At 59.0% G+C, this 25,793-nt stretch overlaps 1 protein-coding gene and 1 pseudogene across 3 annotated transcripts in view; one reads left to right on the top strand and one right to left on the bottom strand.

The window, feature by feature from the left end:
* DLGAP2 (DLG associated protein 2) overlaps positions 1-25,793 on the bottom strand; it is a 228,210-nt gene that overhangs the window by 178,435 nt on the left and 23,982 nt on the right. For all 3 annotated transcript variants that reach the window (XM_036228968.1, XM_036228967.1, XM_036228966.1), the window contains exon 2: positions 10,845-10,949. In XM_036228968.1, the coding sequence (XP_036084861.1) occupies positions 10,845-10,859 (15 nt within the window). In that variant the 5' untranslated portion in view covers positions 10,860-10,949. The remainder of the gene's footprint in view (positions 1-10,844; positions 10,950-25,793) is intronic.
* On the top strand, positions 22,569-22,687 carry LOC118609490 (annotated as a pseudogene).

Here is a 25,793-nt window from a genome sequence, read left to right as displayed (position 1 = left end):
AGGGCAGGGCTGCTCTTCCATGATGAAAACGTGCCACGACGGACTGTGGCCGTGTGCACTAAAAACCACCGGGTTGTACACTTTAGATACGTGTCCCGTGTGGTGTGAAAATTCTTTCTCAATAATGTTTTAAAAATGAGAGAAAAACTCTCCTTGGATAGAAGGAAAAGTTTGGCTATAGTTAAAAGTGTGAGTATCATGTTTGCTCACCTTCTTGGCAGGCCTTGTTTGGAACGTGAATAATCAAGAAACAGAGACTTCAATATACTGTTTAATAGCAAATTTAAATACTAGAATAGATGCCTTCTGAATTTCTGGGGACGAATGAGACGCATCCCCACAGAACACGCACAGTGTAGAGTGAAATATGTCACATTTTTCAGAGTTTTTAAGCAATAAAAGCAATGAGAAAAACTCAAACAAGACTAGCACAAAACATATACCACGTTAAACAGGATAAAGTGGCCAGGAAGAGGAAGCCCGGCCGGGCTCCGGAGCTGCCGGCTGCACACTGAGGGCACCCGAGGGCACTGGGCCCCGGAGCACGTCCCCGCCTGAAGCCAAGCAGCTGCTCCGACAGTGGATGCCCGACCCCGGCCCGAGAGCTTTTCTTAGGAAGAGGAGACCGCGGGAGGAAATGGATCAGAAGCCGCGCCCCCCAAACACAGCCTTAGACAGAAGTAAAATGCATGTTCTTATCTTAAGGGGCAAACGAGGCTGCCCCCTGTGCACACGACAGCACGTGTCCCCTGGAGCGAGAGCGTGCGAGGCTCGCGGCACGCGTGGGCACGCCGGCGGGAGCCTGTCCCGTGCGGGAAGTGGCCCCAGGCAGCGGCCCCGTGCGGGGAGAGAGCCTGGTCCGGCAGGCTTACCGCAGTCCGGCTCCGACTTCTCCCACAGGTGAACGCCACACGGGCACGTGTGCCGGAGACGGCTGAGCGGTTGGCAAAGCGAAGGGTGAGGAGTCGGACGGAGGACGGTGGGTAGTGGCCCTCACACGGTGATGTCCAACGTAGACCCGGCCAGGGGCACATGACCGCTTCAGGCCACAGAGGCAAGGACGGGGCTGAGAAGGGGTTTGGAAGCAGAACTGACCGCGACTCAGGACGCGTCCCCAGAAGTCCAACTTCAAACGGCCTCCGAACCGACCCTAACAGCCCGAGGCCGGCGTGAAAGCCCCAGGCGCCTGCGAGCTCGGCTTCTGGAAGGGACGCGTCCCCTGTCACTGCAGGGGCAGCTGGGAGGCCCGGCACAGAGAGAGGAGAGACGGCAGACGGAGGGTGACAGCCCCAGGCCCGCCCGTCGACACCCGGTCGCGGCCCCCGGGTTGCCCGCGGCGGGGACGCCCTCCCACGCCCCGATCTGAGATGCACACGAGACTCGCAGACGCTCAGCGCGTTTACACCTGAGATCCTGAGCCGCCTCCCCGTCTTCCCGTACCTGGGAACACGGACAACGCAAAGCTGCCAAGAGGAAAACAGATGTCAGAAGCCGCGGCTAAACACAAATGGCGAGACAGCCGATGGACGCGCGTGCTAATTTTCATTTTAAAATGCCTCTTTTAAATGGTCCCTTCTTAAAAAACCGAAGTCTCAGTGTTGACACAGGACCTGGCCGTTTGTCAGGTCCGCGTCCAAAACACAGACAACACCCGCCACTTTGTGACTGTGAATGTTTCCTGAGGGGACGTTGACAGCCACCCTTGAATCCTACATTTCATAGCTCCTAATTCCCAGTGCATGGAAATCTATTGACTTAATTAGAAGTAAGTTGAAAGGTCACATCAAAGCATCTTGCGAAAAGCCCCAAAGTGCCCCCTGCAGCTGCCCGCTCAGCCTTCACACGTTTTTCTGGCCAGAGGTACTTCGGAGCACCGAGGCTGCGTCTCTGGGGGCAGGGACGCCGGCCAGGTGCCGACACTTGTCTGCACTGAAAGGAGGGCTAAGAAGCCACTCTGCACAGAGAGCCTGAAGTCGCCAAACTCTAAGCATCGAGGACTTAATCATCATTTGTTGTGCGTGAGGATCAACCAGCCAGGTAGTGACACGGGTTTTAGTTTAGAACTGGGCCACCCAAGCCACAGAGAAACTCAGGCTGCTGGCACCGACATGTGCTTCAGGAGGATTGTGGGGAGCCGGGGGGAAACACTGAGATGGGCGCTTCCTCCGAAGGTCTGCCGAGCAGCTGGCGAGACGCGAATTCGTACAGGGCTGGCGTGTGAAATAACTTCCTAATGGTTTCGAAAAAGGCCATTTGCATTTACTTACACTGAGCCACTCCTCGGCACAACACGGCATGTGAACTATCAGCGGGGGGGTCATCTCTCTGCAAACACAGCGACGCTTCCGCCAGCAAACACGTTTCGACCTGCAGCGTGGCCATGTCCCCCTGCTCCGGTGGCACACACGGGGGCAGCGTGGCCATGTGCCCCTATCCCGGTGGCACACACGGGGGGGGCTGGGTGCTGCCCGCTGCCTCTGAGCCACTGTCAATGCCCCGACTTTCCGCGAGTGATGGCTACAGTTAAAACTGTCAAAGACGGTTCTCGTAACTTTCTGAACGAGTCCACAGGTTGTCTGGAATGCCACATTTAATTTCATATTATAAAGGTACCAGGTTTGTAAAATTTCCATTTAGAATAAAAGCCGATCGGTTATCTTTGATCTACTTGTTCGTTTATTCTTTCGTTCAACAATAACTACTACATAGCAAGAACTACATACACTAGAAGCTATGGACACAAGAAATATTTATTCTTTAAAAAAAAAAATGCCCAAAGCAGATTTAGTGTTAAGACTGCAAAATTCTTACTCAAGTATTTAGAATTTTATTTCAAGTATGAATAGAAAAGAATTTAAGTTTGAAGCTGTAAGAGTATGAGTAACAAATTAAGTACCAGTATTTGATTTTTCTTTCTTTTTCAGGCCTCTATAAATTAATTTTGAGCATAAAGATTACTTCGACACTAAGTGTTGCCTGCGGGGCAGGTGTACACACATCAGAGCCGATGGCTGGATTCTTCCTCTCAATTACCTGCACATTAACCAAAAATTGGGGGAGGGGGAACTTCCAGATGGCAAAAAAAAAAAGAATAAAAATTCAATACAAAAGTATAGAAACAAGAAAAAGTATAGAAAGCCGTACAGATGATCCAAGAGGATCCACACACTAAGGCTGTCACCAGATAGCGGCACCAAATCGGTAATGAAGTCTCAGGCACCTGACGCACGACAGGAGAGCCAACTAGAATGGGAACGAGGTTTATTTTAGTCCCACTCGGACATGAGCTAAAACGGTAAGATGCTTGTCTAAGTATAAAGCTAACCAGGGCTGCCTGAGACCTAAGAAGAGAAAATGACAAATATTATCTAGAACGCCACAGAAACCCTGGGTGTATACGGAGCCTTACGCTGCGCTTGTAAATAGAAGGCTGCACATTGTAAAGGTGTCTGTTCTCCATTTATTAATCTACAAGTTCAAGTTCATTTGGATCAAAATCTCCATAGTGTTCTGGAGAAGAGGACAAGCAGACTTCATGCAGGAAAAGGCCTGGAATAATTAAAATAATTTTTAAAAGACCGAGTTAGAGACACTTACTCTACTAAGCATTTTGCTTTAAAGGCATAATAACCAAGAAAGTAACGTATTGCTTACAGGTTTAATAAATACACCACGGAAACAAACGAGGGCCCCGGACAGACCCGCACACACGTGGGAACGTGGCGCCGAACAGCTGTGTATTTCCGGTTGATGAGAACTTGACTGAACTGTGAAAACAGATTACCCGCATGAAAAAATAAAATCAGATCTCTATGCCACCCAATACCCCCCAAAAAACAGTTCTACGTAAATTAAATATGAAAAAGTGAAATGTGAACTTCAGAACCTTCGAAAGAGCTGGCACGCTCCGTCACATCGAGGTACAGACGGGCTTCTGAAGCAACGTTAAAAAACAAAAGCCGCAGAACGAAGCGGATTTTAGAATCCAACTAAAATGAACACCGCTCGACGTACGCACCACGACAGAAGACCCCATCGCTCAGGCGACACGGCACAGCGCGCACGCACGATGCCCGGCGAAGCTCCAACAACACGCCGCCCCGCGAGGCGACGGAGCCACGGACTCACGGGCCCTGGAGAGGCTTTCCGTGTCAAAGCCGGCAAACAAACCGCCGCCACAGCGGGGAGACCGATGGCTCTCACTCGAGGAAGCGGCATTTCATAAAACCTGTGCACGGCCGGAGCCCTTGGAATTCACTTAGAAGAAACATGTCGCCCTTGGAAGAAAGGTATCACCTGTCCACCAGCGGCCTCACTGACGCAGCGCAGCTAGCCAAACCGCCGCGCCCGTGACGGCCAGCCACCACGGGCAGGGAAGAGATGACACCCAGCGCCTCAGAGGCGGATCTTGGTCACCTGGTCCACCAAGAACTTTGTCTAGAGTTCCCAAATTTGCTAGAAGGCACTGGTGAAAATAAACATGCAAAGACCGTGCAGGACAATGTTGTCTGCAGACACGGTGTCTGTCCCCAGAGGGCAGCCGCCATGCCGCCCAGCGAGCGGTGAGCCGGGAGACTGACTCCCTCTGCCCGGCAGCGCGGTAAATGAATCCGACTCGGCCAATCCCAGGAGGGAGGAGAAACGGCCGCGGGCGCCATCAGTGCCTGACCCACCCCCCACCCCCCCCACCCCCCATCCTCCTGCCCCGTCCCCACGCCCCGCTCTGAAGTTAAACACATCCAGGCTCCGTCACCGAAATTACATTCAACGTGTGCACTTACACTCGCCTGCAGCGGGAAGCCACGGCCTCGTGACGACGTCTGCCCTTTTCATGTTGTTTTTATTAAGGCGAGGGTAAGAGTTAGCAAAAAATAATACGCCTAAGTCCTGGAAATGTGCACTGGGATCCCGGGCGGGGGAGTCGCAACCCCGCACACGGAGAAAAATGAAACCCTCGGGGCTCACACGCGGTGGCAGACGTTTTAAAAGCGTTTTCATTAGTCCTTCGAACGCAAATGCCCGCTATCCAGAGATACGAACAAATCGACATTTTTTTTTAAATGCCATTTCGACAGAGAAAACCCTGCCTGGAAGCTAGAAAGTGTTATCTTTCATCGTCCGCTCTCTCCTCCTAAAAATATTGAGCGGTGTGGCTCCGGAAGCTCTCTCTTAGCAAAAACGTGTTGCTGGTATGAATCTTGGTTATTTCAAGGATGAAAACAGGTAAAAGATGAGACAGCATGAGAAAAAAATTGCTACCAGAATTTGTTGACTTATCTCTGAATTCTTTAAAGAAAAAAAAAATCACTTTTAACTATCATTTTAGTATCACTGAAAAAGGTTTTATATATCATAAAATCATACCATTACAATACTGGCATATTGCTAGTATTTAATTGTAGCAAGGTAGTTTCATAGTACTTAAATTTCATGCTAGTATAAAATAATTATGAAATACATAAGCCCATTACTGCACCTAATGGTTTCTATTGGAGTCTAATTTTATCACTTAGGTATAATACACATACATTTTTCACAGATACACTCACCCATAGACACACACACACATACATTCATGTACGTGCGTGTATATATACTATGTCAAATTGTTAAAATATTAGCTGCCCTGTTCAAAATGTTCTTATTAAATATTTATCTTAAGCCTTCAGTGAAACAATAAAAAAGTTGAAAAGGTGATGATTTCCTTTCTAAAAAAGACCGTCACTGGAAAATAAAACTTCCTCACAGGTAAAGAGATTCTTTCAAGGTGGCTACTGCCCTTTGCTTCTACTAGCAAAAGACAAAAAGTTCATATAATGGCTCCCCCAAATTCTTCACCACCCCTTTCCACAAAAGCAGCCCGACTGCCGTGCGAAGGCAGCGCTAAACGGCCACACGGCGGCACGTCCTTTAGCGTGCCCCCGAGTCCCCAGCAGAGACACGTGCTCTCTGGGAATCCACACGGCCCCTGGGATGCCACCGGCCCTGCCCTGCCCTGTGACTGCAACAGGGCTCGTCGGGCAGACGGCAGGGGGCAGGGCCGGGCACCAGGGCACTGGCGGGACCTGGCGTGGGCGCCTCTGCCGCTGGGTGCCCGTGGGGACAGTGACAGGGACAGACGGGCACCGCATGGAAATACACACTGAAAATCCTGAAAAGCCTTATCTTTTGAAACATTTTAAGTCCAAAATCTTATTCTAAGGAAATAAGTAACTGAATAGAGGTAATTCATCCCGGCACGTCTGAGACCTGCCCATAACGTGATACGCTTCGTAGCCGTTAGAATAGTTCTAACTACTGTTACGGACAAGGAGAGTCGTCGTCGACTTCGTACTGACTTCCAGCGCCTGTCACTGGGACCAGAGCCACCGGCGTTTGTTAATGTAAACTGCGGACTTACGTAAACACATCAGGGCACAGGGAGGCAGGGAAAGGGGACCGGACCATCACCCGTCTGGAATCTCCCCTTGTCTGTGGCGATTTTTCCATGGTGAGGGATAGCGCTCGTATGGTTTTTAAAAGGAGGTAAGCAAAGCAATTTATCACGATAGTGCGTGCAGTTCCTACAAGTAAATCTCTGAAGCAGCCAAGTAGAAGGCGCTTTCACAAATAATTTGTATGACTTACTCTTGATACGACTGACGTGCTTCACTGAAAGCCGGGGCGCTGCACTTAGAGAAGCAGTGCCGGCTGGGTGTGATCGCTCCACGAGAGGGAGGAGACCCCAGGACCACCCCCACAGCGCCTCGGGGCCCCAACGGGGAAGGCTGGCAGGCAGACGGCCCGCTCTGCCAGGACCGACGGCCCGCGCCACTCGGCCGCCGGCTCCTTGGACACTTTCTGCCTCGTTTCATTCTGTAACTTTGGAAGCTGGATTCTCCGCCGACTGAGCGGGAGAGGCTGACGCCCGGCCGGCTTTCGGCTAATGAAGGAGAAAGCACTGCTCGCTTTAGCCCAGAGGACGACAAAACCAAACGACTGGTGTTTTCAAAAAGGAAAAAACAAAAAAAAATTAGGTTTGTCAAGTTAAACTCGTTTTAAGAAATCAGAGGGCATTCCAAACCCTAGCTAAAGCCCAGTGACTCCCCACCCGACGCAAATGAATAACGCTTCAGTAAGCGGCTGTTCCTTGAAGCCTCAACCTGCCCTGTACGGCCACTTTGGACCACAAATGGGCGCTGTTCTGCCTCCTTTTCTATATAACCTTCATCTCTGAGCAACAAGGATCATCTATTCACAGCTGCCTTGAGGAAAGTGAATTTTGTTTTGCAAAATAAACTAGATTTCTGCATTCAGAATTACTGTGGCTTGACCTGGAGCCAACGCCGAGAGCCCTTTCCACAATTTCTCTTACTCTCAATGAGACAAAATATGCAAACGCAGCCTGCAGAAAGGTAACTACTGCTCCACACTCCGTGGGCTTGCGATCGTCGCCGACGTGAGGCGCTCCGTGTGACTCGCGTGACGCGCACCGCACGGTTGGGCCGGCGGTACCGTGTGGACAACGCCCACGAGTCTCCTGCGGCTGCCCCGCAAGGTCTAAACAGCACGTTCGACACGATCCGTCCGAACGGGTTTGCGTCAAACCCGCGCCCGCTCCGTGCCCCAGAGCCCCAGGCAGAACTCGCGCCCTGGAGGGAGACGGTCTGTGTCGAGGTCGTATTACCTCCTCTGTCTTATTCAGACGAAGGAGACGCCCCAGCGCGACAGGTGAGACAGGGCCGAGAGCGAGCCGTGGGAAGCGTGCCCCCTCTGACGGCCTCCCGGCACCGCGGGCCACGTGTGTGGAGACCAAGCACCCCTGTGCGCGCGGCCGACGTGTGTCCCACGGAGCACGGCGGGCATAGAGGAGGCGGGGGACCTCGCCGCGGCGTCCGCACGCACGAGCAGAGGCGCCACCCGCGGCCTCGCCCCTCCCCAGACCCACAGAGGTGGGACAGCGGCAGGGAAGGGCCCTAAACCCAAACACGGCTGGAAAGCAAGCTCAGCACGCGCGCAGCCGAACCAGGACGGGAACTCTGAAGAAGACGACGGATCAGTGAGCAGGTGCCACCTAGCCCAGAGGCTGGGCCCAGGTGGCTGCTGGGGACGGGCAGGCAGCTCGCAGGGGCAGCTCCGGGCGGCGGGAGGGGCGTCCGCAGACGGGGCGGGGGCGGGAGGGACGGCCTGCTGAAGACGCCTGCCCAGCAACGCCCAGGGGTGCTGTCCTGTGACTTACCCGCCTCTCAGGAATATCTGCAGAAACACGCAAACCTCCCACGAGAGAGCGCAGCGCGCCGGACGCCTATGTTAGAAAAGGCGCCGAGTCTCAGGTGACTGGCGGCGGCCTCGGCCTTAAAAAACAACGGCAAACTCACTGCAGCGCAAGCAGGAGAGAGGAAGGATGAAGACCGGGACAGGAAAACACAAGTCGGTCACCTTTAACCACGGCAAACCAACGAAGCCAAAATCTGGCTCATCGAGATCGATAAGAACGATAAACCCGATGATGAGGACAAAGGAGAGACGGTCCCCACGCACCACGTGCAGCGAGGGACCACGCGGAGCAGGGAGCACGGCGTGGGGAGGATGGAGAGGGGAGCACGGCGTGGGGAGCACGGCGCAGGGAGGACAGTGTGGGGCGCACGGCGTGGGGAACAGCTCGACTTCTCGGGGGAGGGGGAGCTGAGAACGCACGTTCCTCGTACCCGGGCGCGACTTCGTCCCCAGGGGTCAGTCCCCGAAGTCTGCGGACCTGCTGGGTGCTCGCAGGCTGGGAGGGTTTTGCTCACCGGCTGGGGGCCGGAGGCTGCTGACCCCTCCAGCCCGGGCGGCCCCCACCTCAAGGCGCTGCCTGGACCAAAGCGTCTGCAGCGGTGACCGACATTTTAGCTCCACATCCCCGTCTACCGGCCCCACGGTCGACGCTCTGCCCCGAGGAGACCCCAACCACACCGCCCTTGCAGCAGCTGTGTGTCTGCACCGAAGGCCGTGACCGGCTCCGCGGGCCGCCGCTCTGGGGGCGCAGGTGGCAGCCGCAGGGACCTTCCGTGAGGTCACGGGGGCGTCCGGCCAGCCCGCCGCTTTCTACAGGACACGGTGTCCGTCCGGGACCTGAATGCACAGCCTGGGGACCTCGGTGCAGGCCGGGTGGCCGCGCTCCACACCTGCTCCAGCACTCAGGCTGCTCACGGCAGGGACGCCCCCCGGGGACTGAGAAGATGGGCGTGGAATTGGGCGACAGGGCGGTTCTCACAGTGGACGCTCGCAGGACATTGGGACACGAGCAAGGGCAGAGCGTCCAGAGCCAGGGCACCTCCGACTTCCTGCTGTGTGACCGTGTCCCCGGGGCAGCTCGTGTGGGACGGTAGATCCAGCAAGACCCCGACAGCCGGAGGAGGGAGGGAGGGGAGTCGAGGGCTCCCCCTGGCCGCGCAGTGAGCGAGCTGGGCCGCGAGTGGACCCTCCGCTGGGGGCAGCCGGCCCCGCGGGCTGCAAGGCTGTGGCCACACCTGCCGTTGGTCCCAGAGGTCGGCACAGAGCTCTGCTGCCCCAGAGTGATCGCCCACGAGGCATCGGCCTTGAGAGGACAAGGTGGGGTCCCCTCTGGCTCGAGGCCACGTTCACAGCACGCAGTTCTCTGCCTCTGTAAGGGGGCAGCCCTCGTCCGGGGCTGGGGCCGCCCCCAACCTTTGCGAGTGGCTCCCTGCGCCTTGGACAGCCTCCGAGTTGTGACTGACCTGTCCCAAACTGTGATACGAAAATGAACGTCCCAACAGCAGCGAAAGACACTCTTCCTATCTCCAGGCGCCGGCTGCCAGCGCAGCCCCCACAGGCGGGCAGGGCAACCCCCCCCCACCCTGCGGCAGGCGACGGCCCCTTCCCCCAGCCCATCCAAGGCCCACGACGGCCCCTTCTCTGCCCAGACGAGCCGGAGTCAGCTTCGCTCCCGTGGATGAACCTCGTTCCACCTCATTCACGGAACAAACACGCGCCGTGTCTCGCAAGCATGGGAGTCGGGCCGTGGACCCGCCGCCCGGCCACCAAGTGCCGGGGGAGCCGACTGAGGGGGAGCCCGGTCTCCTCAAGGGCTCTTGCACGGCCCCCCGACGTCCCAGCAGAGAGGGACGCTGCTCCTGGCCGTGGACACTGACACCCGACGTCCTGAGACTGTCGGGCCGGCAAAGGGAAGTGGCTGCTGCCAGCAGACGGGACAGACCCACGCGGCGTGGGCCACGCTGAGCGAGGCGTGCGGGGAGCAGAGGCGTGGGGCGGCAAGGCTGCGGGCCGGGCCGGGGACGAGGCTCCTCCGGAACTCTCAGCGTCTGGGATGCCACCCGCCCGCAGTGAGGACAGGGCGCGTCTCATCCTGTCTCCAACGACGCGAATGAAAAGCCTCCACTTGTGAAGCCTCAGCTGATGGCTTTACTTACTGCACTGAGGACGTAAAGAGGACACCCCTGCTCTCCACTGCCCCCCCGTGTGTGTGGGGCGGGGGGGGGGGGCTGCCTGAGGAGACCCCTGGCACTCGGGCGTGCTAGTCCCTGTCACCTGTCCTCAGCGATGTGGCCCTGTGTCCCCACTCAGACGCGGAGCCACCCCCCACACACACACACAGGGGAGAGCTGTGTATGGGGCCTGTGTGACCGCCGGGGCAGCCCCGCTGGGTGTGTGGGGGTTACGCCGTCACCACCGCGTGTGCAGCATGCAGACGTCACCCTGAGCCGCGGCGACGGCTCAGCGGGCACGGCGCCTCCGTGCCGGGGCCCCCGGGAACTCACCGCCTGCCTCACACCAGGGCTCCCCGCCCCCGCCCCGGGCAGGGACCCCGGGGACCAGCCGAAGGAGAGGGGGAGACACCGTACCTGAGCTGTCCCCATCGCGCCGCGCTGGGTGCAGGCCGAGGGCCGTCGCCGCAGCCGCTGGGACCCCGGGCAGTGCTATGGCCGCGCCTCGGACGCCGGGAAGGCCTGCAACGGGGACGGACAGAAACGGGGGGAAGATGATGAAAAGGGCGAACGACCCGGGGGAGCACGGACGCGCGTCAGAACGTGACCCCCGCGACGGTCAGGTCTCTGGGACCGGCGACGCGGCAAGGCCTGGGGGACAGGGCCCCGCGGCCAAACACACCAGGCGCCGTGGGCACAGAGGAGGCCTGGGCGCCCGAAACGCCAGCCCGAGGTCCGCAAGCACAGGGCCGCGCTGGCTCAGGCTCCCGGCAGGGCAGCCGCAGGGCGCGGTCACCCCACATGGCCACCCCACACGGTCACCCCACATGGCCACCCCGCACGGCCACCCGCACGGCCACCCCGCACGGCCACGCCGCACGGCCACGCCGCACGGCCACCCGCACGGCCACCCCGCACGGCCACGCCGCACGGCCACCCCGCACGGCCACCCCGCACGGCCACCCCGCATGGGCCACCCTGCACTGACGGTCACCATGCATGGTCACCCGCACAGCCACCCCGCACAGCCACCCCGCACAGGCCACGCCCGCTGGCCTTACTCCAAAACCTGGGCATGCGGACACTGCCCCACTGCAGACGTGGGAGGCGCCCACGAGCTGGCCCTGGGGACGCTGACGTCACACTGTGCTGTGATTGGTCCGCCCTCTGTGGACCCTCCATGAGCTGTCCCGGTCTCTGCAGCAGACAGCACACGCACGCGCTGGGGTCCCTCGGCCTCAGTGGGACACCGCACCTGATGACCCCGAGATGGGCCGCTGCGGACGCCGTGGTCAGGGGACACGGCCAGGCAGGAGCAGCTGCTGTCCAGCGGAACCGAGGTCCCCGTGCCCTCTGACCTCTGACCTGAGCCACCACCGGCCCCTCAGAAGCCAGTGCAGCTGCACATACACACACCTGTGCAGGTGCACACCTGTGCGCACACTGTGCACACGGGCACGCACAGGTTTCTCCGTCCCTGGCCGCATCGGCCTCGGCCCCCCGGACGGCAGGGCAGGGGCCCCTTCGGGCTGGGAGGCCTCCGTCCTCAGGAGGGGTGTGGGTCCCGGGTGGCAGCTGCATGTCACACACGGCTGTCAGCACTCAGCTCCATCCACTGATGCCACACCGAGCACCAGCTGTAAGCGGGCTCAGCGGAGCCTCTGAGCCGAGTTGAGCACGGCTGACCACCCTCCGCACGGCCACCGGCAGCTCGAGGACCGCGAGGAGCGCTGCACACGTGTCCGGGGGCCCTGGCGGCATCTCGCGCCTCGGGGGAAACACGACCTGGGCTGCGGAGACCGCCCTGGCCACGCGGCTGGGCTGGGGCGGCACGAGCGGACACGGAGCAGCGAGCCGCGGCCGCCTTCGAAAGGCCGAGGGAGCCAGAGCCTAGAGACATCGCCCGAGGCCGCGCGTTCCGAAGTGGCTGTCCCGTGTGCGCCCCAGGGCGGCGTTCGCCCGCGCATGACCACGGCGTGGGCGTTGGCGGCAAACCGCATTTTAGCAAAACACGCCATGTCGTAGAGCCGGCTTTGCTGGGTTCCCGAGCCAGCCCCACACGGAGCGCGAGGGGCCCGTGTTTGCGGCTTCCTTCCCGGTGTGGGGTGCGCTGACCCCTCCTCCCACCACCACCACCCCCGCCCCACGTGTCCAGGACCCCTGAGCCGCCCACACCTCCGCCGCGCGGCTCCCCACACAGGCCCAGCGCACACGCGTGAATGAGCCCCGCCCAGCAGGCAGGCGATGCGGGAGCAGCTCGCACGCCCACGCTCGCCCGGCTCCGTGGCGGGTGATGAGCTCGTGGGAGGCCGGGAACCGGGCCCAGGCTGAGGGGAGCTCGGAGCGGGGGCACCATGCCAGCTCCCCCGGGGCCCCGGCTTTCACAGAGGAAACCAGCTCGCCCAAAAGGAGGCCCAAGGCTGGGTGACATGGCGAGTGACAGCGTGGGGACCTCCAGGAGTCTCTTCGCCCAACATGAACCGAGCTGCCTACGGCCACGCGAAACCCGAGGCCGGAAGGCCCCAGCTCCCCGAGTGCCAGGAACACATCGCGGGCGGTGAGCCTCGGGGAAACGAGGCTGCCGGTCCCCGCCCGGGGCCGGCCACATGGCGCCCCTCGGACAAGCACGGAGCTGGGGACCGGGGCCGAGGACAAGCGGGCCCGGCTGCTGTCTGGACAGTCATACAGTAAGACGAGGGGGGCCCCGGAAACACAGCAGGCCCCAGGTGGTCAGACTGAGAGAACGACCCGACCACATGCTGGTGCAGGGGTCACTCCTGGGGCGGACAGTGTGGGGACGGCACGTGTGGCCCCGCGGCCCCCCTAGGGACTCGCCGGACACGGAGACGGACGCCCACCAGACGCAACACAAAGGGGCCCGGCAGCCTCGCTGGCGAAGGCTGCAGGGGGACGAGCCGGGGACAGCAGAGGAGCACAGCGCGGCACACGCACACACACACACACACTCACACCACACGCGTGTCGGCGACAACAGCGTGAGCTCGTCCAGGACAGGAAGGACCAAATGAGACGTCCGTGCTGCGTCCACGCGGCCTCGGGACGGCACTGCCCCCGCGACGGAAGTCAGCACGCCTGCCCCGGGCGCGGTGGGACACGGCCTCCGGGCGGGTGCCGGGGTTTCCGGGGTGGCGGGCCCCTCCCCATGTTCGGGTGGCGGGTGTGAGTGGCGGGACTGAGCAAACTGAATGTCTGTCCATCACCCTGGTCGCAGGGGCCCGTGCGCGGCCCCGCCTGCCTCACCGACCCTCGCACGGAGCCCTGGGCGGCGACGATGGATTCGAGTCGCCTGGCACAGGGCTCCGCTCCGTCCGGCACATGTGTCCGTACTGCGGTCTGTGTGTGGGGCACGTTTTGGGCTTTCGTTGGTGGTTTTGCTGTTCCAGACGACCCCGGGCCTCCGGCGTCCAGCCTGTCGAAGTGGAAGAGGCTGTGCCGAGCCGCGCGGAGGTCGTACGAGTCAGGCGAGCTTTGTTCGGGCGTCGCTGTCGTGTGCTGGCCGTGAGTTCCACGGGAATGAATCGATAATACATGTTAAATGCAGGGTTTTAAACGTCGACGGCCTGGTGAAGCCGCAGGCCCAGCCGCACGTCCCTGCGGACGGTGGCCCGGTGTCCCCCGGCTCGGACTTCACAGAGCACGGGCACCAGGAGTGATGAGAATCGCCGTGGTCGCACGGCTGAATGACAACGCACGGGTGAGCAGCCGGGCCCCTCCGGCGGCGCGGTGCCGGGCAGGGTGACGCACAGGTCTGACATGTGCACGTCCGGGGCCCGGGCAATGCAGGAAAGCCAGGGGGACGGAGAGGGGCAGAGGGACCGCGGGAAGGAACGCGACGGGGGCGTGGCGGCCTGGGCTGGGAGGGGCCCCGGGGGCGCAGGGCGCTGACGAGAGACTCGGCTTCCAGCCACGCGGTAAACCAGGTGGGCGGGGGGTCGGCGTCCCACCAGCCTCGCCGAGCGGGGCTGGAGAAAATGACGGCGGACTCGGATCCCGATGCTCGGTAAAATTAGATTTTATGTGGGAATAAACATATTTTTAGTCACCCACGACTGCAAGTTTCCCACTCACAGATGTTAACAAAGACACTCTTCAGAAGACAGACATCAGCGAGATGAAAAATGAATAAAAATTAAGGAGACGTGGAGAGGAGCCAGTGGCAAATAAAACCGGGAGGACGGGGGGAGGAAGCGGAGCCGCGCGGCCGCGGACCCAAACCCCGCGGACAGTCATCGGGGCGACGGAGCAAAGACCCGGCCGGGGCCGGGGGCAGGGGGCGCGTGCAGTGAGGGAGACCCCTATGGGGACTGGGCCTCGGCCGCGGGAATCACCAGAACGCCCTCCACGTCGATGAAAACGCACAGCCGCTCCGCGCGGCCTCGGCGGACGGAGCCGGCGGTGGGCCGACACGAAGCGCCGTGGCCTGCGCACAAAGCGCTTCCAGGTCAGAACATCCGTCGTGTCCCTGGAAAGGTATCGGAGGAGGGAAATGACCCCCTGCACACGGGTCCTGAACAAGCGGCCCAACAACTTCAACACACTTCCTGATTGTTTAGAATAATTTCTAAACTAAGATAAAAGGGGAATCGGTTTAGTTTGTAAAAGGTTGTTTACCTTAGATATGCGGCAAACGGTCCTCTATGACGCGAATGGCTCTCATTACGGTCAAAAATCAAAGAAGGACGTCCGCGGTTACGTGGGTTTTTAACACCATGGTGCCTGTCCTAAGCCACTTAATGAGACAAAAACGTTAATATAAACACTGGACAAGGAGAAAAAAATGAGAACTCACTGACAACTGATCTACCCAGAGAATCTAAGCGTCTCAACCGACGTGACACCCAGCAGCCCTTCTGTGAGGAGGGGATGCACTAGCCAGCTTTAAAAAGAGGAAAAGAACACGGAAAGGTGATTTATGGGATGACACCTAATCCCTGCGCAAGCGCTAACCTCTGACACGTCACCTAACGAGGCCGAACCTCGGCAGGAATCGGGACTGTTGACGGGAACGAGGGCAGGACGACGGCGGCTGACGCCTGTCAAAGCCCCCGGCACGCCGTCCCCCGAGTGAGGACATGGCACACGCCCAGAAGACGAGCCAGCGAGGACGCCCGTCACGGCACCGCTCGCCCCAGAAACGAGCACAGACAACACCGTGCCCGTCAGCCGGGGCCCCGGGAAGCGCTCGCGACGCGCCCGCCGCACCCACACACGGGGACGCCAGGGCGAAGGAGGCGCGGCCACCACACGCCGCGTCCGGCCCCGGCCGCACCACCACACGAGGGGCGGCCGCCGGGGGAGGCCCCGGGGCCAGTGACAGCCCCCGACGCGCGCGGGCGTTCGCTCTGCCGGCGACGGCCCCGTGACGAGGCCGCGCGGAGCCCCGTCCACAGGGAGAACATGCCGGGAAGTGCGAGGGCGCGGGCCACGCTCCCCCACGCAGGCCACGGAAACGCGCGTCGTGCCCGCCCGCCCGCGCGAGCTCAGACGCAGAGCGGGGACGGCGGCAGCGGGTGCCCTCGACCGTCCTCTCCAAACGCTCCTTAGGTTTGAAACTATTCCGCAGGTCCTGTTACAAAGGAGCGAAGGTGTGTACGCACGCGCATGAACGGCGTGACCTCACGCACGTCGCGCACACACGCTTCACGCACGTGATTACTCACACAGACACCAGGACCGGCAGAGGCAGCTCCGTCCGGCGGGGAGGGAGGCCGGAAGCGTGGCGCCCGGCGCAGGCCCGGGCTCCTGCACGTCCTCCGAGAACGTTTACACGGCTGCCCTCAGCGGCACCGGGGAGGGAGGCGCGGTGTGGACGGTGGGGGCGGGACGGCCACGCGGGGTGCCCCTGGCCTCTGGGGGAGCGGACCAGCCTGCCGTCACACGGGACGGGGATGAGAAGAGCTCACTCAGCGGAACCCGAGGCCAAACGCCCACACCGTGGGCGGCTCCTAAAACCACCTCGCACCAGCATGTCACCCAGACGGGGGCTGGCACCAGACCCGCGGCCACGAGGGCAGGCGGCAGGGAGCGGCGGGCACCTGGCCCTGCCTGCCGCTGGTCTTAGGGGACCACACGACAGCCGTTCCACAGGAAGAGTCACCTCGAGACGGCATGACTGTGTCGGGTGGGGACAAAGCGGCAGCCAGCAGCGCGGTTGGCCTCGTGAAGGGAAGTCGTGAGCCCGACATGAAAGGGCCTGCTGCTGTGTCCAACACCACACGCAAGTTCTGCGGCCACGCCGATGACCAAACGAAGCAGAGAACAGGGCGAGACCGACGAGGCTATCGCAGTCCTGGTCACATTGTGACGCAGAGCCCGACACCCGCCTCCACCCCCACCCAGAGGCAGGTCGAGGACAGAGAAGTCTGCCCCCCGCCTGGCGCCTGGATGCCATCCCAGCTCACACCGACCTCCGCCCGGTCAGAAGCTTGGAACAAGGGTGTCCTCGATGGTCTGAAACACCACACGTCCGTTTTTGACCTTGAACCCTATTTCCACCCCATTGCCCCCCACAGAACGGAATCCCACTGTACCACATGTTCAGGTTCAAAAGGCGTCCTCTGTGTGTGTACGTACATGTACAAGGCATACACACATGTACACACACATGTACGCGGGCATACACACGCGTACACACACACACAGACGCACAGACGATCGGAAAGGTACTTAGTAATTTTCACATAAGGATTCTAAATGATAAAAACATTTTTACTTGGCTAAATTATCATTATTCTTGGAGGTGCATAATTGACCCTAAGATATAAACGTATTACAAATTCTGATGAATGAGTATTAAACATAAGCATTAACGTTTAATTGGAAATGTACCCTCAGTGAGATGGATAGAGATTTTTCCCAATTCGTTAGTGTCCTCAGGGATAAATATTACTTCTCAGGGAAGGGAAGAGTTGGCACCAGTGACTTTTTTAGTCGCATGAGCACCGAGAAACGCAGATCAATCAGCAGGCGGCAGGACGTAAGCCTTGCTCACGGCGTCGCTTCTCGGAACCTCTTCAGGAATCACTGCGTATCGATCCTCGGAAAGTGTTTTCATTAATTAGTTGGTAACGCCATTACGTCCTCTTTCAATTATGTTGAAAGCAAGGGACTGGGAGCCAAAACGAGTGCTCTCCAGCGCCATTACCTCCGTCAGCACCGAGATGGGCGCCCTGGGCCGCCCCATGCTGTGACCGCGGTGACGCTGGCTGGGTGACCTGTGCGCCCCCCACGTGGGGGAAGGCCACACCACTCACACATGCTCAGACGAACGCGGCTCTGGGGAACACGCAGATGAAACTGCGGGTCAGGAGACTAACTCCCCCGTGTGCACCGTAAAAAAGACAAGAAAAACCTTGATGCGTTGCAAGAGCGAGCACCCCAGTTTTGTGAAAACAGAGGGAACCTCAGCTAGCACGCGGGTCCGGGAGGCCTGCAGAAGTGCTCCCCGCCCCATCACCCCGCAGGACGGAGGCAGCGACTAGCGCCACCCACCGCTCTCCGCTCCCCGCCCCGCTCCAGCCGCCCCGTCCGCCCTCGGAGCTTGTGGCCTCCTCGTCCTGCGTTTCAGAAACGCCTCCTCGCGTCAGCAGTGGCCGTCCGCTTGCTGGACGAGATGCGACTCGTTCCACGGAGCCCATTAGATCTTCAAATTTACTCAGCTAAATCCTATTAACAGTTTAAAGGCCACTATGGTCAGATAAAGTAAAAAAACAAATCCCCTCTCGCATTCGAAACGTCAAGAAACTACGTGTCTTCTGCACCCCGCTTTTCAAACTCAGAAAACAGTCCCGGGTGATCGCTCCCTGTGTGTACGGTTATTACAAAATTACTTTAAAACTATGAAAACAAAGACGAAACCAAGACAAACGAAAGACGTGCTGACTGGCATTCCTACGCCCTGCGCAGCGTTCTCACTCCGTTTCCAAGGGAACAGAGAGGGAGCAGGAAATAGTCGGTGATATTTTCAGCAATGAGAAGTTTGTTCGACTTCGGCAGCCCTCAGCGGCCGCACAGGGCCGCGCTGGCCAGTGTCCGGGACGAGGCGAAGGAGCTGGGGAGGTTCGCGGCAGCCGACGGCTCCCGGGGTAAGCAGACGCCGCGCAGCGCGTGCGCCGTGACCTGCGCCGTGACCTGCGCCGTGACCTGCGCCGTGACCTGCGCCGTGACCTGCGCCGTGACCTGCGCGGCCTCGGCCACGCGGGCAGCGACGACGCTCCGACGGTCACGGCCGGCTCGCTCCAGCCCAGCGAGCGCGGTCTCCGAGCCCCGGGGTGCGCTGCGGCGTTTGGGGCGCACACCTTATTTCCGGTCCCCGACAGCTGACAGCACAGTGAAAGCTGCCGGCGGTCTGGACAGACCTCAAAAGTGTCGTTGAGGAGAACTGGGTCTAAGAAATGTTGATGTGCCTTAAAGTATTCTAGATCGGCGTGGGATTGGCAGACAGTAAATTCCCGAGAGCAGCGCGACGGGGCGGAAGTGGCGAGCGAGACGGCGGGCGGCGCATGCGCCCTGGACCGCGGCCCTGCGGCCCGGCCTCTGGGCCGCAGTGCGTCGGCTGTGTCCCGGGTTCCCCCCCCGCCCCGCCCCCCGCCCCGTGCTGATCAGAATTTCCATGACAATCATCTAACCCAAGTTTACTTCTCAACTATTTTCATCAACAGCTGAAGTATTTAAAATCAAGTAGTGCAGAGACTAATAATCGAGGATGGTTAACCTTAAAATATTTATTCACGTGAAATAACACGAAATCTTAATATTATAATATTTGGGGGTATTTGTAAGTAAAAGAGTCTGGTGACCCTTCAGCATGTGACATCAACCCCAGAGCCAGTCCGGAGCCTCGCAGGGTCTGAGGGAGGAATTCTAGCTGGGAGCCCGTCCAGACGCCGCCGGCCGTGGGGAGCCCGTGGGGGGCTCCGGAGGCAGGAGCCAGGCCCTCCCGCCGCAGGCGACCTTTCCTTTTAAACGAGCAAATACAATCAGCACAAAAACTGGGTTCAACAATTCTTGCTGCGGAAAATTCTAACAAACACATGTCAAGAAATGAGGTTTTAGTTCCCATAGCAACAATTACATGGGCCTTACACCAACTGTGTGTGTGTAGTGTGTGTGTGTGTGTGTGTTGTTTGGCCCCAAGAAGTAACTTAATTCCTGAGCCTGGCGTGCAGCGTTCAAGCGAGACGCCGTGTCACAGAGAAGTGAACCTCCTCCCTTCCTGTGGCGGCTGCTCCTGCGTTCCCGTCACCCTCCACCGTCCACTGTCCGGGGACAACGTGGTTCCTCCGACCCTTGGGCGGAAGTGACACTGAGCAACGAACCGCAGCGCCTCCCTGCGCACTTCCGGGTCGTCACTCGTTGTCTGCGGTTTGAAGTGCTTTGAGTCAGAAAAGTGAGGTGACATTGACCATTTCCTTTGATAGTCTTTATCCTTCGATGAGGATCACTAGCAATCAAGCCTCTTTATTAACCAGAGTCAAGAAATAACAAGAAAAAAATGGTAACAGCCTTTAGACACTGCAGAAAACATAAGCAAAAGTTTTGAACACGAAAGTTTCATTCTAATTAATTTCGCCAATTCGTGAGTTTGACACTATTTGGTATATTATACCAAACAATGTAGTACTTATTAATCATAAATATGAAGTATTAATACAAAGAAATACTAGTAAAATCTTTAACAAATATATGACTTATTGTTATGTAAATGAAACCCACTCAATACCAGAAGTCAAAAAAAAAGTTACATACATGTATTTCCTACCTGGGTTGAAACAAGCTTTTGAAATCGCACAGCACAATGACATGGAGACGTGACACCCCCCTCCCATGTAACCCTAACGCACACACGCACATCCCCAAGGATGTCCACGCTGGACAGGGGCACCCCCCACCCCGAGACACCGCGAGTGACGTGGAGACACAATGAGAAACACCCACAGGCCTCAGGGTGCAGGTTGCGTGTCCCCAGGCCCATGCCCCCAGGCCCGCCTTCCCGGCCGGTGCTGTGCAACGAATCGGAACACGCGGGACCCCACCAAACCTTCTCCGCCGGAACGAGCAGACTCGACTCTACCAGAAAACACCCAGGAACGCCCAGAAGGGGCGCTCAGCAACCACCCAGGAACAAGGGGGCCTGTCGCCGGCAATGCAACGCCCACCCACAGCGAGGCGCCCTGCGGTACCCCGCTCCCACCACGGGGACGCTGCCCCTGCAGAGCTGGCTTGGTGACGGCCACCCCTGCTGTGGGAACCCGGCCGGCATGGCCGCAGCCAGTGGGGGGGCTGCCGCCACACACACTACGTTTTCTGTCACGATCCAGGAGGCCGCGGCGGTCGCCGAAGACATGTCAGCAGCTGCTGCCGCCATGCGGCTGTGCTCCCTGACCCAGAGTGGGACAGGCTCGCGTGCCTGGAGGGCACAGGTGGGGCTCTCGCTGTTCGTGGCCCTGTGATCTGCCTGCACCGCGGAAGGGTGACACTCCTGACTCGCTCAGGTCCCCACATGGCTCCCGCCACGAGTCCCTAACCTACGGAGCTGCTGATCCAGTCCTGCTCCTCCCCGAACTTCCTCCAAAGTCACGTGTAAGTTCAAAACAAACAGAAAACCTGATCCAAACATCACGGCTCACGGGCCGGTCTGCTGCGTCACTTCACCGGGCACCACGTTCCCCTTTCCTGCATTCAAGGCTGAGGACAGACCTCGTCCCATGGGGCTGACCATGCCCCGGCCAGGGTCCCTCTCCGGCTCCCCACACGGAACCACGAGAAGCCGACGCCTCCACTGAGGCCCCATGGGGACCCCGTCAGCCTTCCGCTCCTGGAACCCCAACTTCCAAATTGTTTCCTGGATTTCTGTTGATCGCCGTTTGCCTTAAAAGACCCTTGTGCTGATTCTCCCGGGGGTCTATCTGTTCACCGGCCATGGACACCCACGGCAACCACCCAGGACATGCCAGGAGCCGCCCTCACCACCAATGCCACCCCCTCTGCGCTCAGAATGACCCCTCGGCACTGTCCCGACAGCCCGGGACGCACGCCCCGGGGTAGAAGGGTGCGGGGCCCCACGTCACATGTGCCCGGCCAACGCCCACATCTGGACCTGAGTCGACCCCACGCAGGGCGCCCGCCCTGCTGACTCAGACGTAGCCCGATGCATAAAACAACACGAGGTGTTTCACGAATTGTACATTTTTAAGTCATCCTAAGAATTTAAGCCTGAAGTTTTGAGAGACAGTTTTCGAGTGCTCCGCGGTGCCGCAGCGGACAGCGGTGTGCTGGCCTCGCGGGCGCGCAACGGTGGTCAGCGCATGTCGTCCGGCTTCGTGACGAGCGCTGCAGACCATGACGGCAGCAGCAGCACAAAGGTCGCGAGCGGAGTGACGGTTTTCCCTGCGTGAGCGTCACGGTGAACATCTACGATGCTGTAAGCGGTTCGGAGGGAAGACGCACAGATGGCACAGGGCTGGGGATGGGGTTCCCACAGAGGGGATCCCCACGCCCGCGGGGGTGCGGCCAAGCCTCGCTCGGCAGCGGCCAACCTTGCCGTCCCCTCCAGACACCAGCGTCACGCACCTTGGATGCGGCCAGTGCCATGCTGGGATGCGTTCCCGGTCTGTAACCACAAACGCTATGACGGCGGGTTCCAGGGCGCAGGATGACACCCACGACATGACCCTCACCGTGCTGCCGCCCCGCCCCCCCCCCCGCCGTCTCTACATGGCAACCCTTCCGCATGCCGTGTAAGTCGGCGGTGGCCCAGAAACATCACACATCCTTGGGCACGTGTGTAAGGCGTCCGCGAGGACGGACACACAAAGGTGACATTCGCGGGCTGCCGGACACGGCCACGTCGCCCTCGCCGCGGCTTCACCTGCTCTTGGCGGGTGACATGTGAGCTGTTGTCTCCCACGGCTCAGCGCTGTCTGGATAATTAGCTCTTTCACTTCTGTGACCATGACAGGCGTAAAACTGCAACTGATGTTTTAATTCACACTTCCCCGATCAGTATGCTGTGACCGGCCAGGTCCCCTCATCCGTGAACTGGGGTCCCACCTGCAGGCCAGGCTGTGAGGAGCTTCGTGGACGGCTCCCCCCTGAGACAGCCACAAAAAAGAAACCACTGCCTACGGCCACGCCACCCTGAACAAGCCTGATCCTGTCTGATCTCGGAAGCTAAGCAGGGTCGGGGCTGGTTAGTACCTGGATGGGAGACCGCCTGGGAAGACCAGGTGCTGTAAGCATTTAAAAAAAAAAAAAAAGCAACCATCCAAAGTCTGGAAATTCTGCTAAGGACATGCAACAACTGGAGAAAGAGTTATTCAAGAAAATTCACTAAATCTCAGTAAAAATAGCCCACAGTAAACACAACCTCCATAAACACAAGCCACGGCCCCCAGCCCGGCATATCAGAAGCCGCACTCCGGGTGGGCACGGCCAGCAAGACGGGGCTCCTGTGAGCACCTCGCCAGGAGGCCCAGGCCACTGGCACCCCTCACTCCCCAGACTTGGGCTGCAGGGGCTGATGGCCTGCTGAGGGCCACCCAGAGGCTGGGAGCATCTTTCTTCCACCCAGTGCCCACTAACAGGGCAGAAGCTCTATGCCAGGGGCCAAAGCCGACCTCACTGGCACCCCACTGTCCTCGCCCCCACTCACGCAGAGGACCAGGGTTCTGTAAGGCAGGCACCACGGACTGCTGCTTGTGTCCCCCGTTTATACGTCGAAGCCCTCATCTTCAGTGTGATGTAGTAACTGGTGGGGTCTTCGGGAGGTGATCGGTTTAGATGAGGTCTGGGGTGGAACCCCCATGATGGGGTTAATCACCTCAGAAAAAGAAGAAATGAGATATCTATCTACCTGACTCCCCCACACACACATGCATCAGACAAAGCCACATGCTGGCAAACCCAGGACACGCACCAGCATCAGGAAACGGACCACGCCAGCACCGCAGACCTCAGGCTCCAGGCTCCAGGCTCCAGCCTCCAGCACCGCGAGAAACAGACCCGAGAAACGGACCCCTCTTAGCTCAGCCTCTCGGTCGGTGCCGTTGGTGACAGCAGCTCAAGCTCATCACTGAGACAAGCGGCAAGCCGAGGAGACGAGGCACAGTTGTGGCTGCCAGCGCTCAGAGCAGCCGGCTGGTCCGGCTCCGGCGTGGAGATCCTGCGCCAAAGGACAGCCCGGCCGTGATGACAGAGGACCCAGCGCTCCGTGAAGGAGCCGACGAGGAGCGAAAGCCCAGGGGCTCCCTCGAGACCGGGGACATTCGGGGGAGAAGCAGCACAGACGAGGATGGGCCATCTCGGGGCGACGAGTTTACCTGGAGGCAGGTAACACCACCGGGAAGAGGCAGAGGAAGGCGCCTGGGGCCAGAACGAACCCCCAAGGGCTGACCTCAAAAACCGACGCTGACATGGGGCCCACGACACGCGGATCAGGCGGTGGACAGTCAGGGTCAGGCCCCTGGGCACCGCGGACAACAGCGGAGTGGCAGCCGCGGAGCGGCGGGGCCACCACTGGCCGTGGCCCCAGGGGCAGAAGGATCGTGAAGGGAGAGAGGAAAAGACACAGCCAAGCAGGACCCACGACGCCGCCGCCATCTGGGTGACGGTGATGGGGCCGGGTCCTTAGAAGCTTCGCACTGCAGGGGGTGCAGACGTCACTAAGATAGTCCAGCAAGCGCCCCCAAAATTGAACAAGCAAACAGATGAATAAACTGACAGCGAGCCCCAGCGGGGAGAGCAGATCCGGGGTTCCCACGCCACATCGTCCAAAATGTCCAGTTTCAGCGCAGGATAGTGTGAGGTTCACACAGAGAAAGATGACCAGGCGCAGCGTCCGCCCCCGAGGGAACCGAGCTGCGTCATCATAACAGAGACTCCAACACAAACGTGTCCAAAGAACGACGGGAAACCATACTTAGTAACCGGCGAGGTGTCATCACCCCGAGAGTATCAATAAAGACATAAAAAGTGTAGAAGAAAAGAAACTACACGGAAATTATTATCTTGACAAGTACAGTAACTGAAATTAAAAATTCACCATCAGAGAAATGCAAATTCAAACCGCAATGAGATGCCACTCACACCTGTCAGAATGACAACATCGATAAATCAACAAAGTACCAACGCTGACGAGGACGTGGAGGAAAGGGACCCCTCGCGCACTGCTGGAGGGGTTGCCAATTGGTGCAGCCACTAGGGAAAACTGTACGGAGCTTCCTCAAAAAATTAAAAATACAGCTACCGATGACCCAGTATTTACCCAGAGAAATCCAAAACTCTAATTATGAAAGACCTACGCACCCCCATGGTCACTGCAGTGTGATTTACAGTAGCCAAGACATGGAAGCAACCCGGGTGCCCATCGACAGACGGCTGGATAAAGAAGAGGTGGTACCTGTACTCAGCGGAATGCTACCCAGCCGCGGAAAGCACGAAATCTTAGCGTCTGGGACGACACGGATGGACCCGGAGGGCCCTGTGCTGGGCGAAGTATCACACAGAGGAAGGCAAACGCCCTGCGAACTCACTTATACGTGGACTCTAAGGGACAAACAAACAGACAGACTCAGACTCAGAGAATGAACTGGCGTCTGGGGGGGGAGGTGGCTGGCGGGGGCAGGGGAGTTACGAGGAGCAGTGCCGGTGATGTCGGGGGCCGTGGCGGGTCCAGGTGCGTGCTGGGCTGGCCGGAGGTCGCCCTGTGAACTGCGTGTGTGGGCGTCTGGGCCACAGTGCTGTACACCCAAATCGGATACAGAATAATCCCAAGCGTCAACTGTAACTGAACAATTCAAAAATAAACACAAATAAAGCTAAAAAGCCAATCTCGAAAGTTTAAAAAAAAAGAAAAAAGAAAAAGAAAAACCTCAACAGCAGGTTCAAACCGGCAGAAGAACGAGCTCACCCGAGACGCTGCGATGGAGGTGACCTGCTCCGCCGAGCAGAGGGGAAGGGGCCAGAGTGGGACGTCGTCGCCCGGCAAATCCCCGCGCTCGGGAGGGGCGTGCCGGAAAAGAGGGGCGCGGTGCAGAACGGAGCGGGAAAGTGCTCAAAGAAACAACGGCTGAAAACGAATTGCCCGAAATTTGATGAGAAAACAGTCTGCAAACCAAGAGGAGGCTCGACTGACTCCAGGCAGGGTGAATGGCAGAGACCTGTATCCGGACACCCCTAACGCCAAATTCAAAGGCCAAGAGATCTCGAAAGAAGCAGGGAGACGATCTGTCACGCGCAGGGGACCCGGAGAAGGTTAACAGCTGACATCCCACAGGACACCAGCTCAGCAGAAAGCAGGATGACATTTTCAAAGTGCTGAAACACGAAACTGTCAGCGAAGAACCT

The sequence above is a fragment of the Rousettus aegyptiacus genome, unplaced genomic scaffold (genome assembly GCF_014176215.1).
Source record: "Rousettus aegyptiacus isolate mRouAeg1 unplaced genomic scaffold, mRouAeg1.p scaffold_m13_p_11, whole genome shotgun sequence".
NCBI classification, from domain to species: domain Eukaryota; kingdom Metazoa; phylum Chordata; class Mammalia; order Chiroptera; family Pteropodidae; genus Rousettus; species Rousettus aegyptiacus.
The sequence above is the reverse complement of the archived record's forward strand: the minus strand, read 5'-3'. Positions and strand labels throughout refer to the sequence as shown.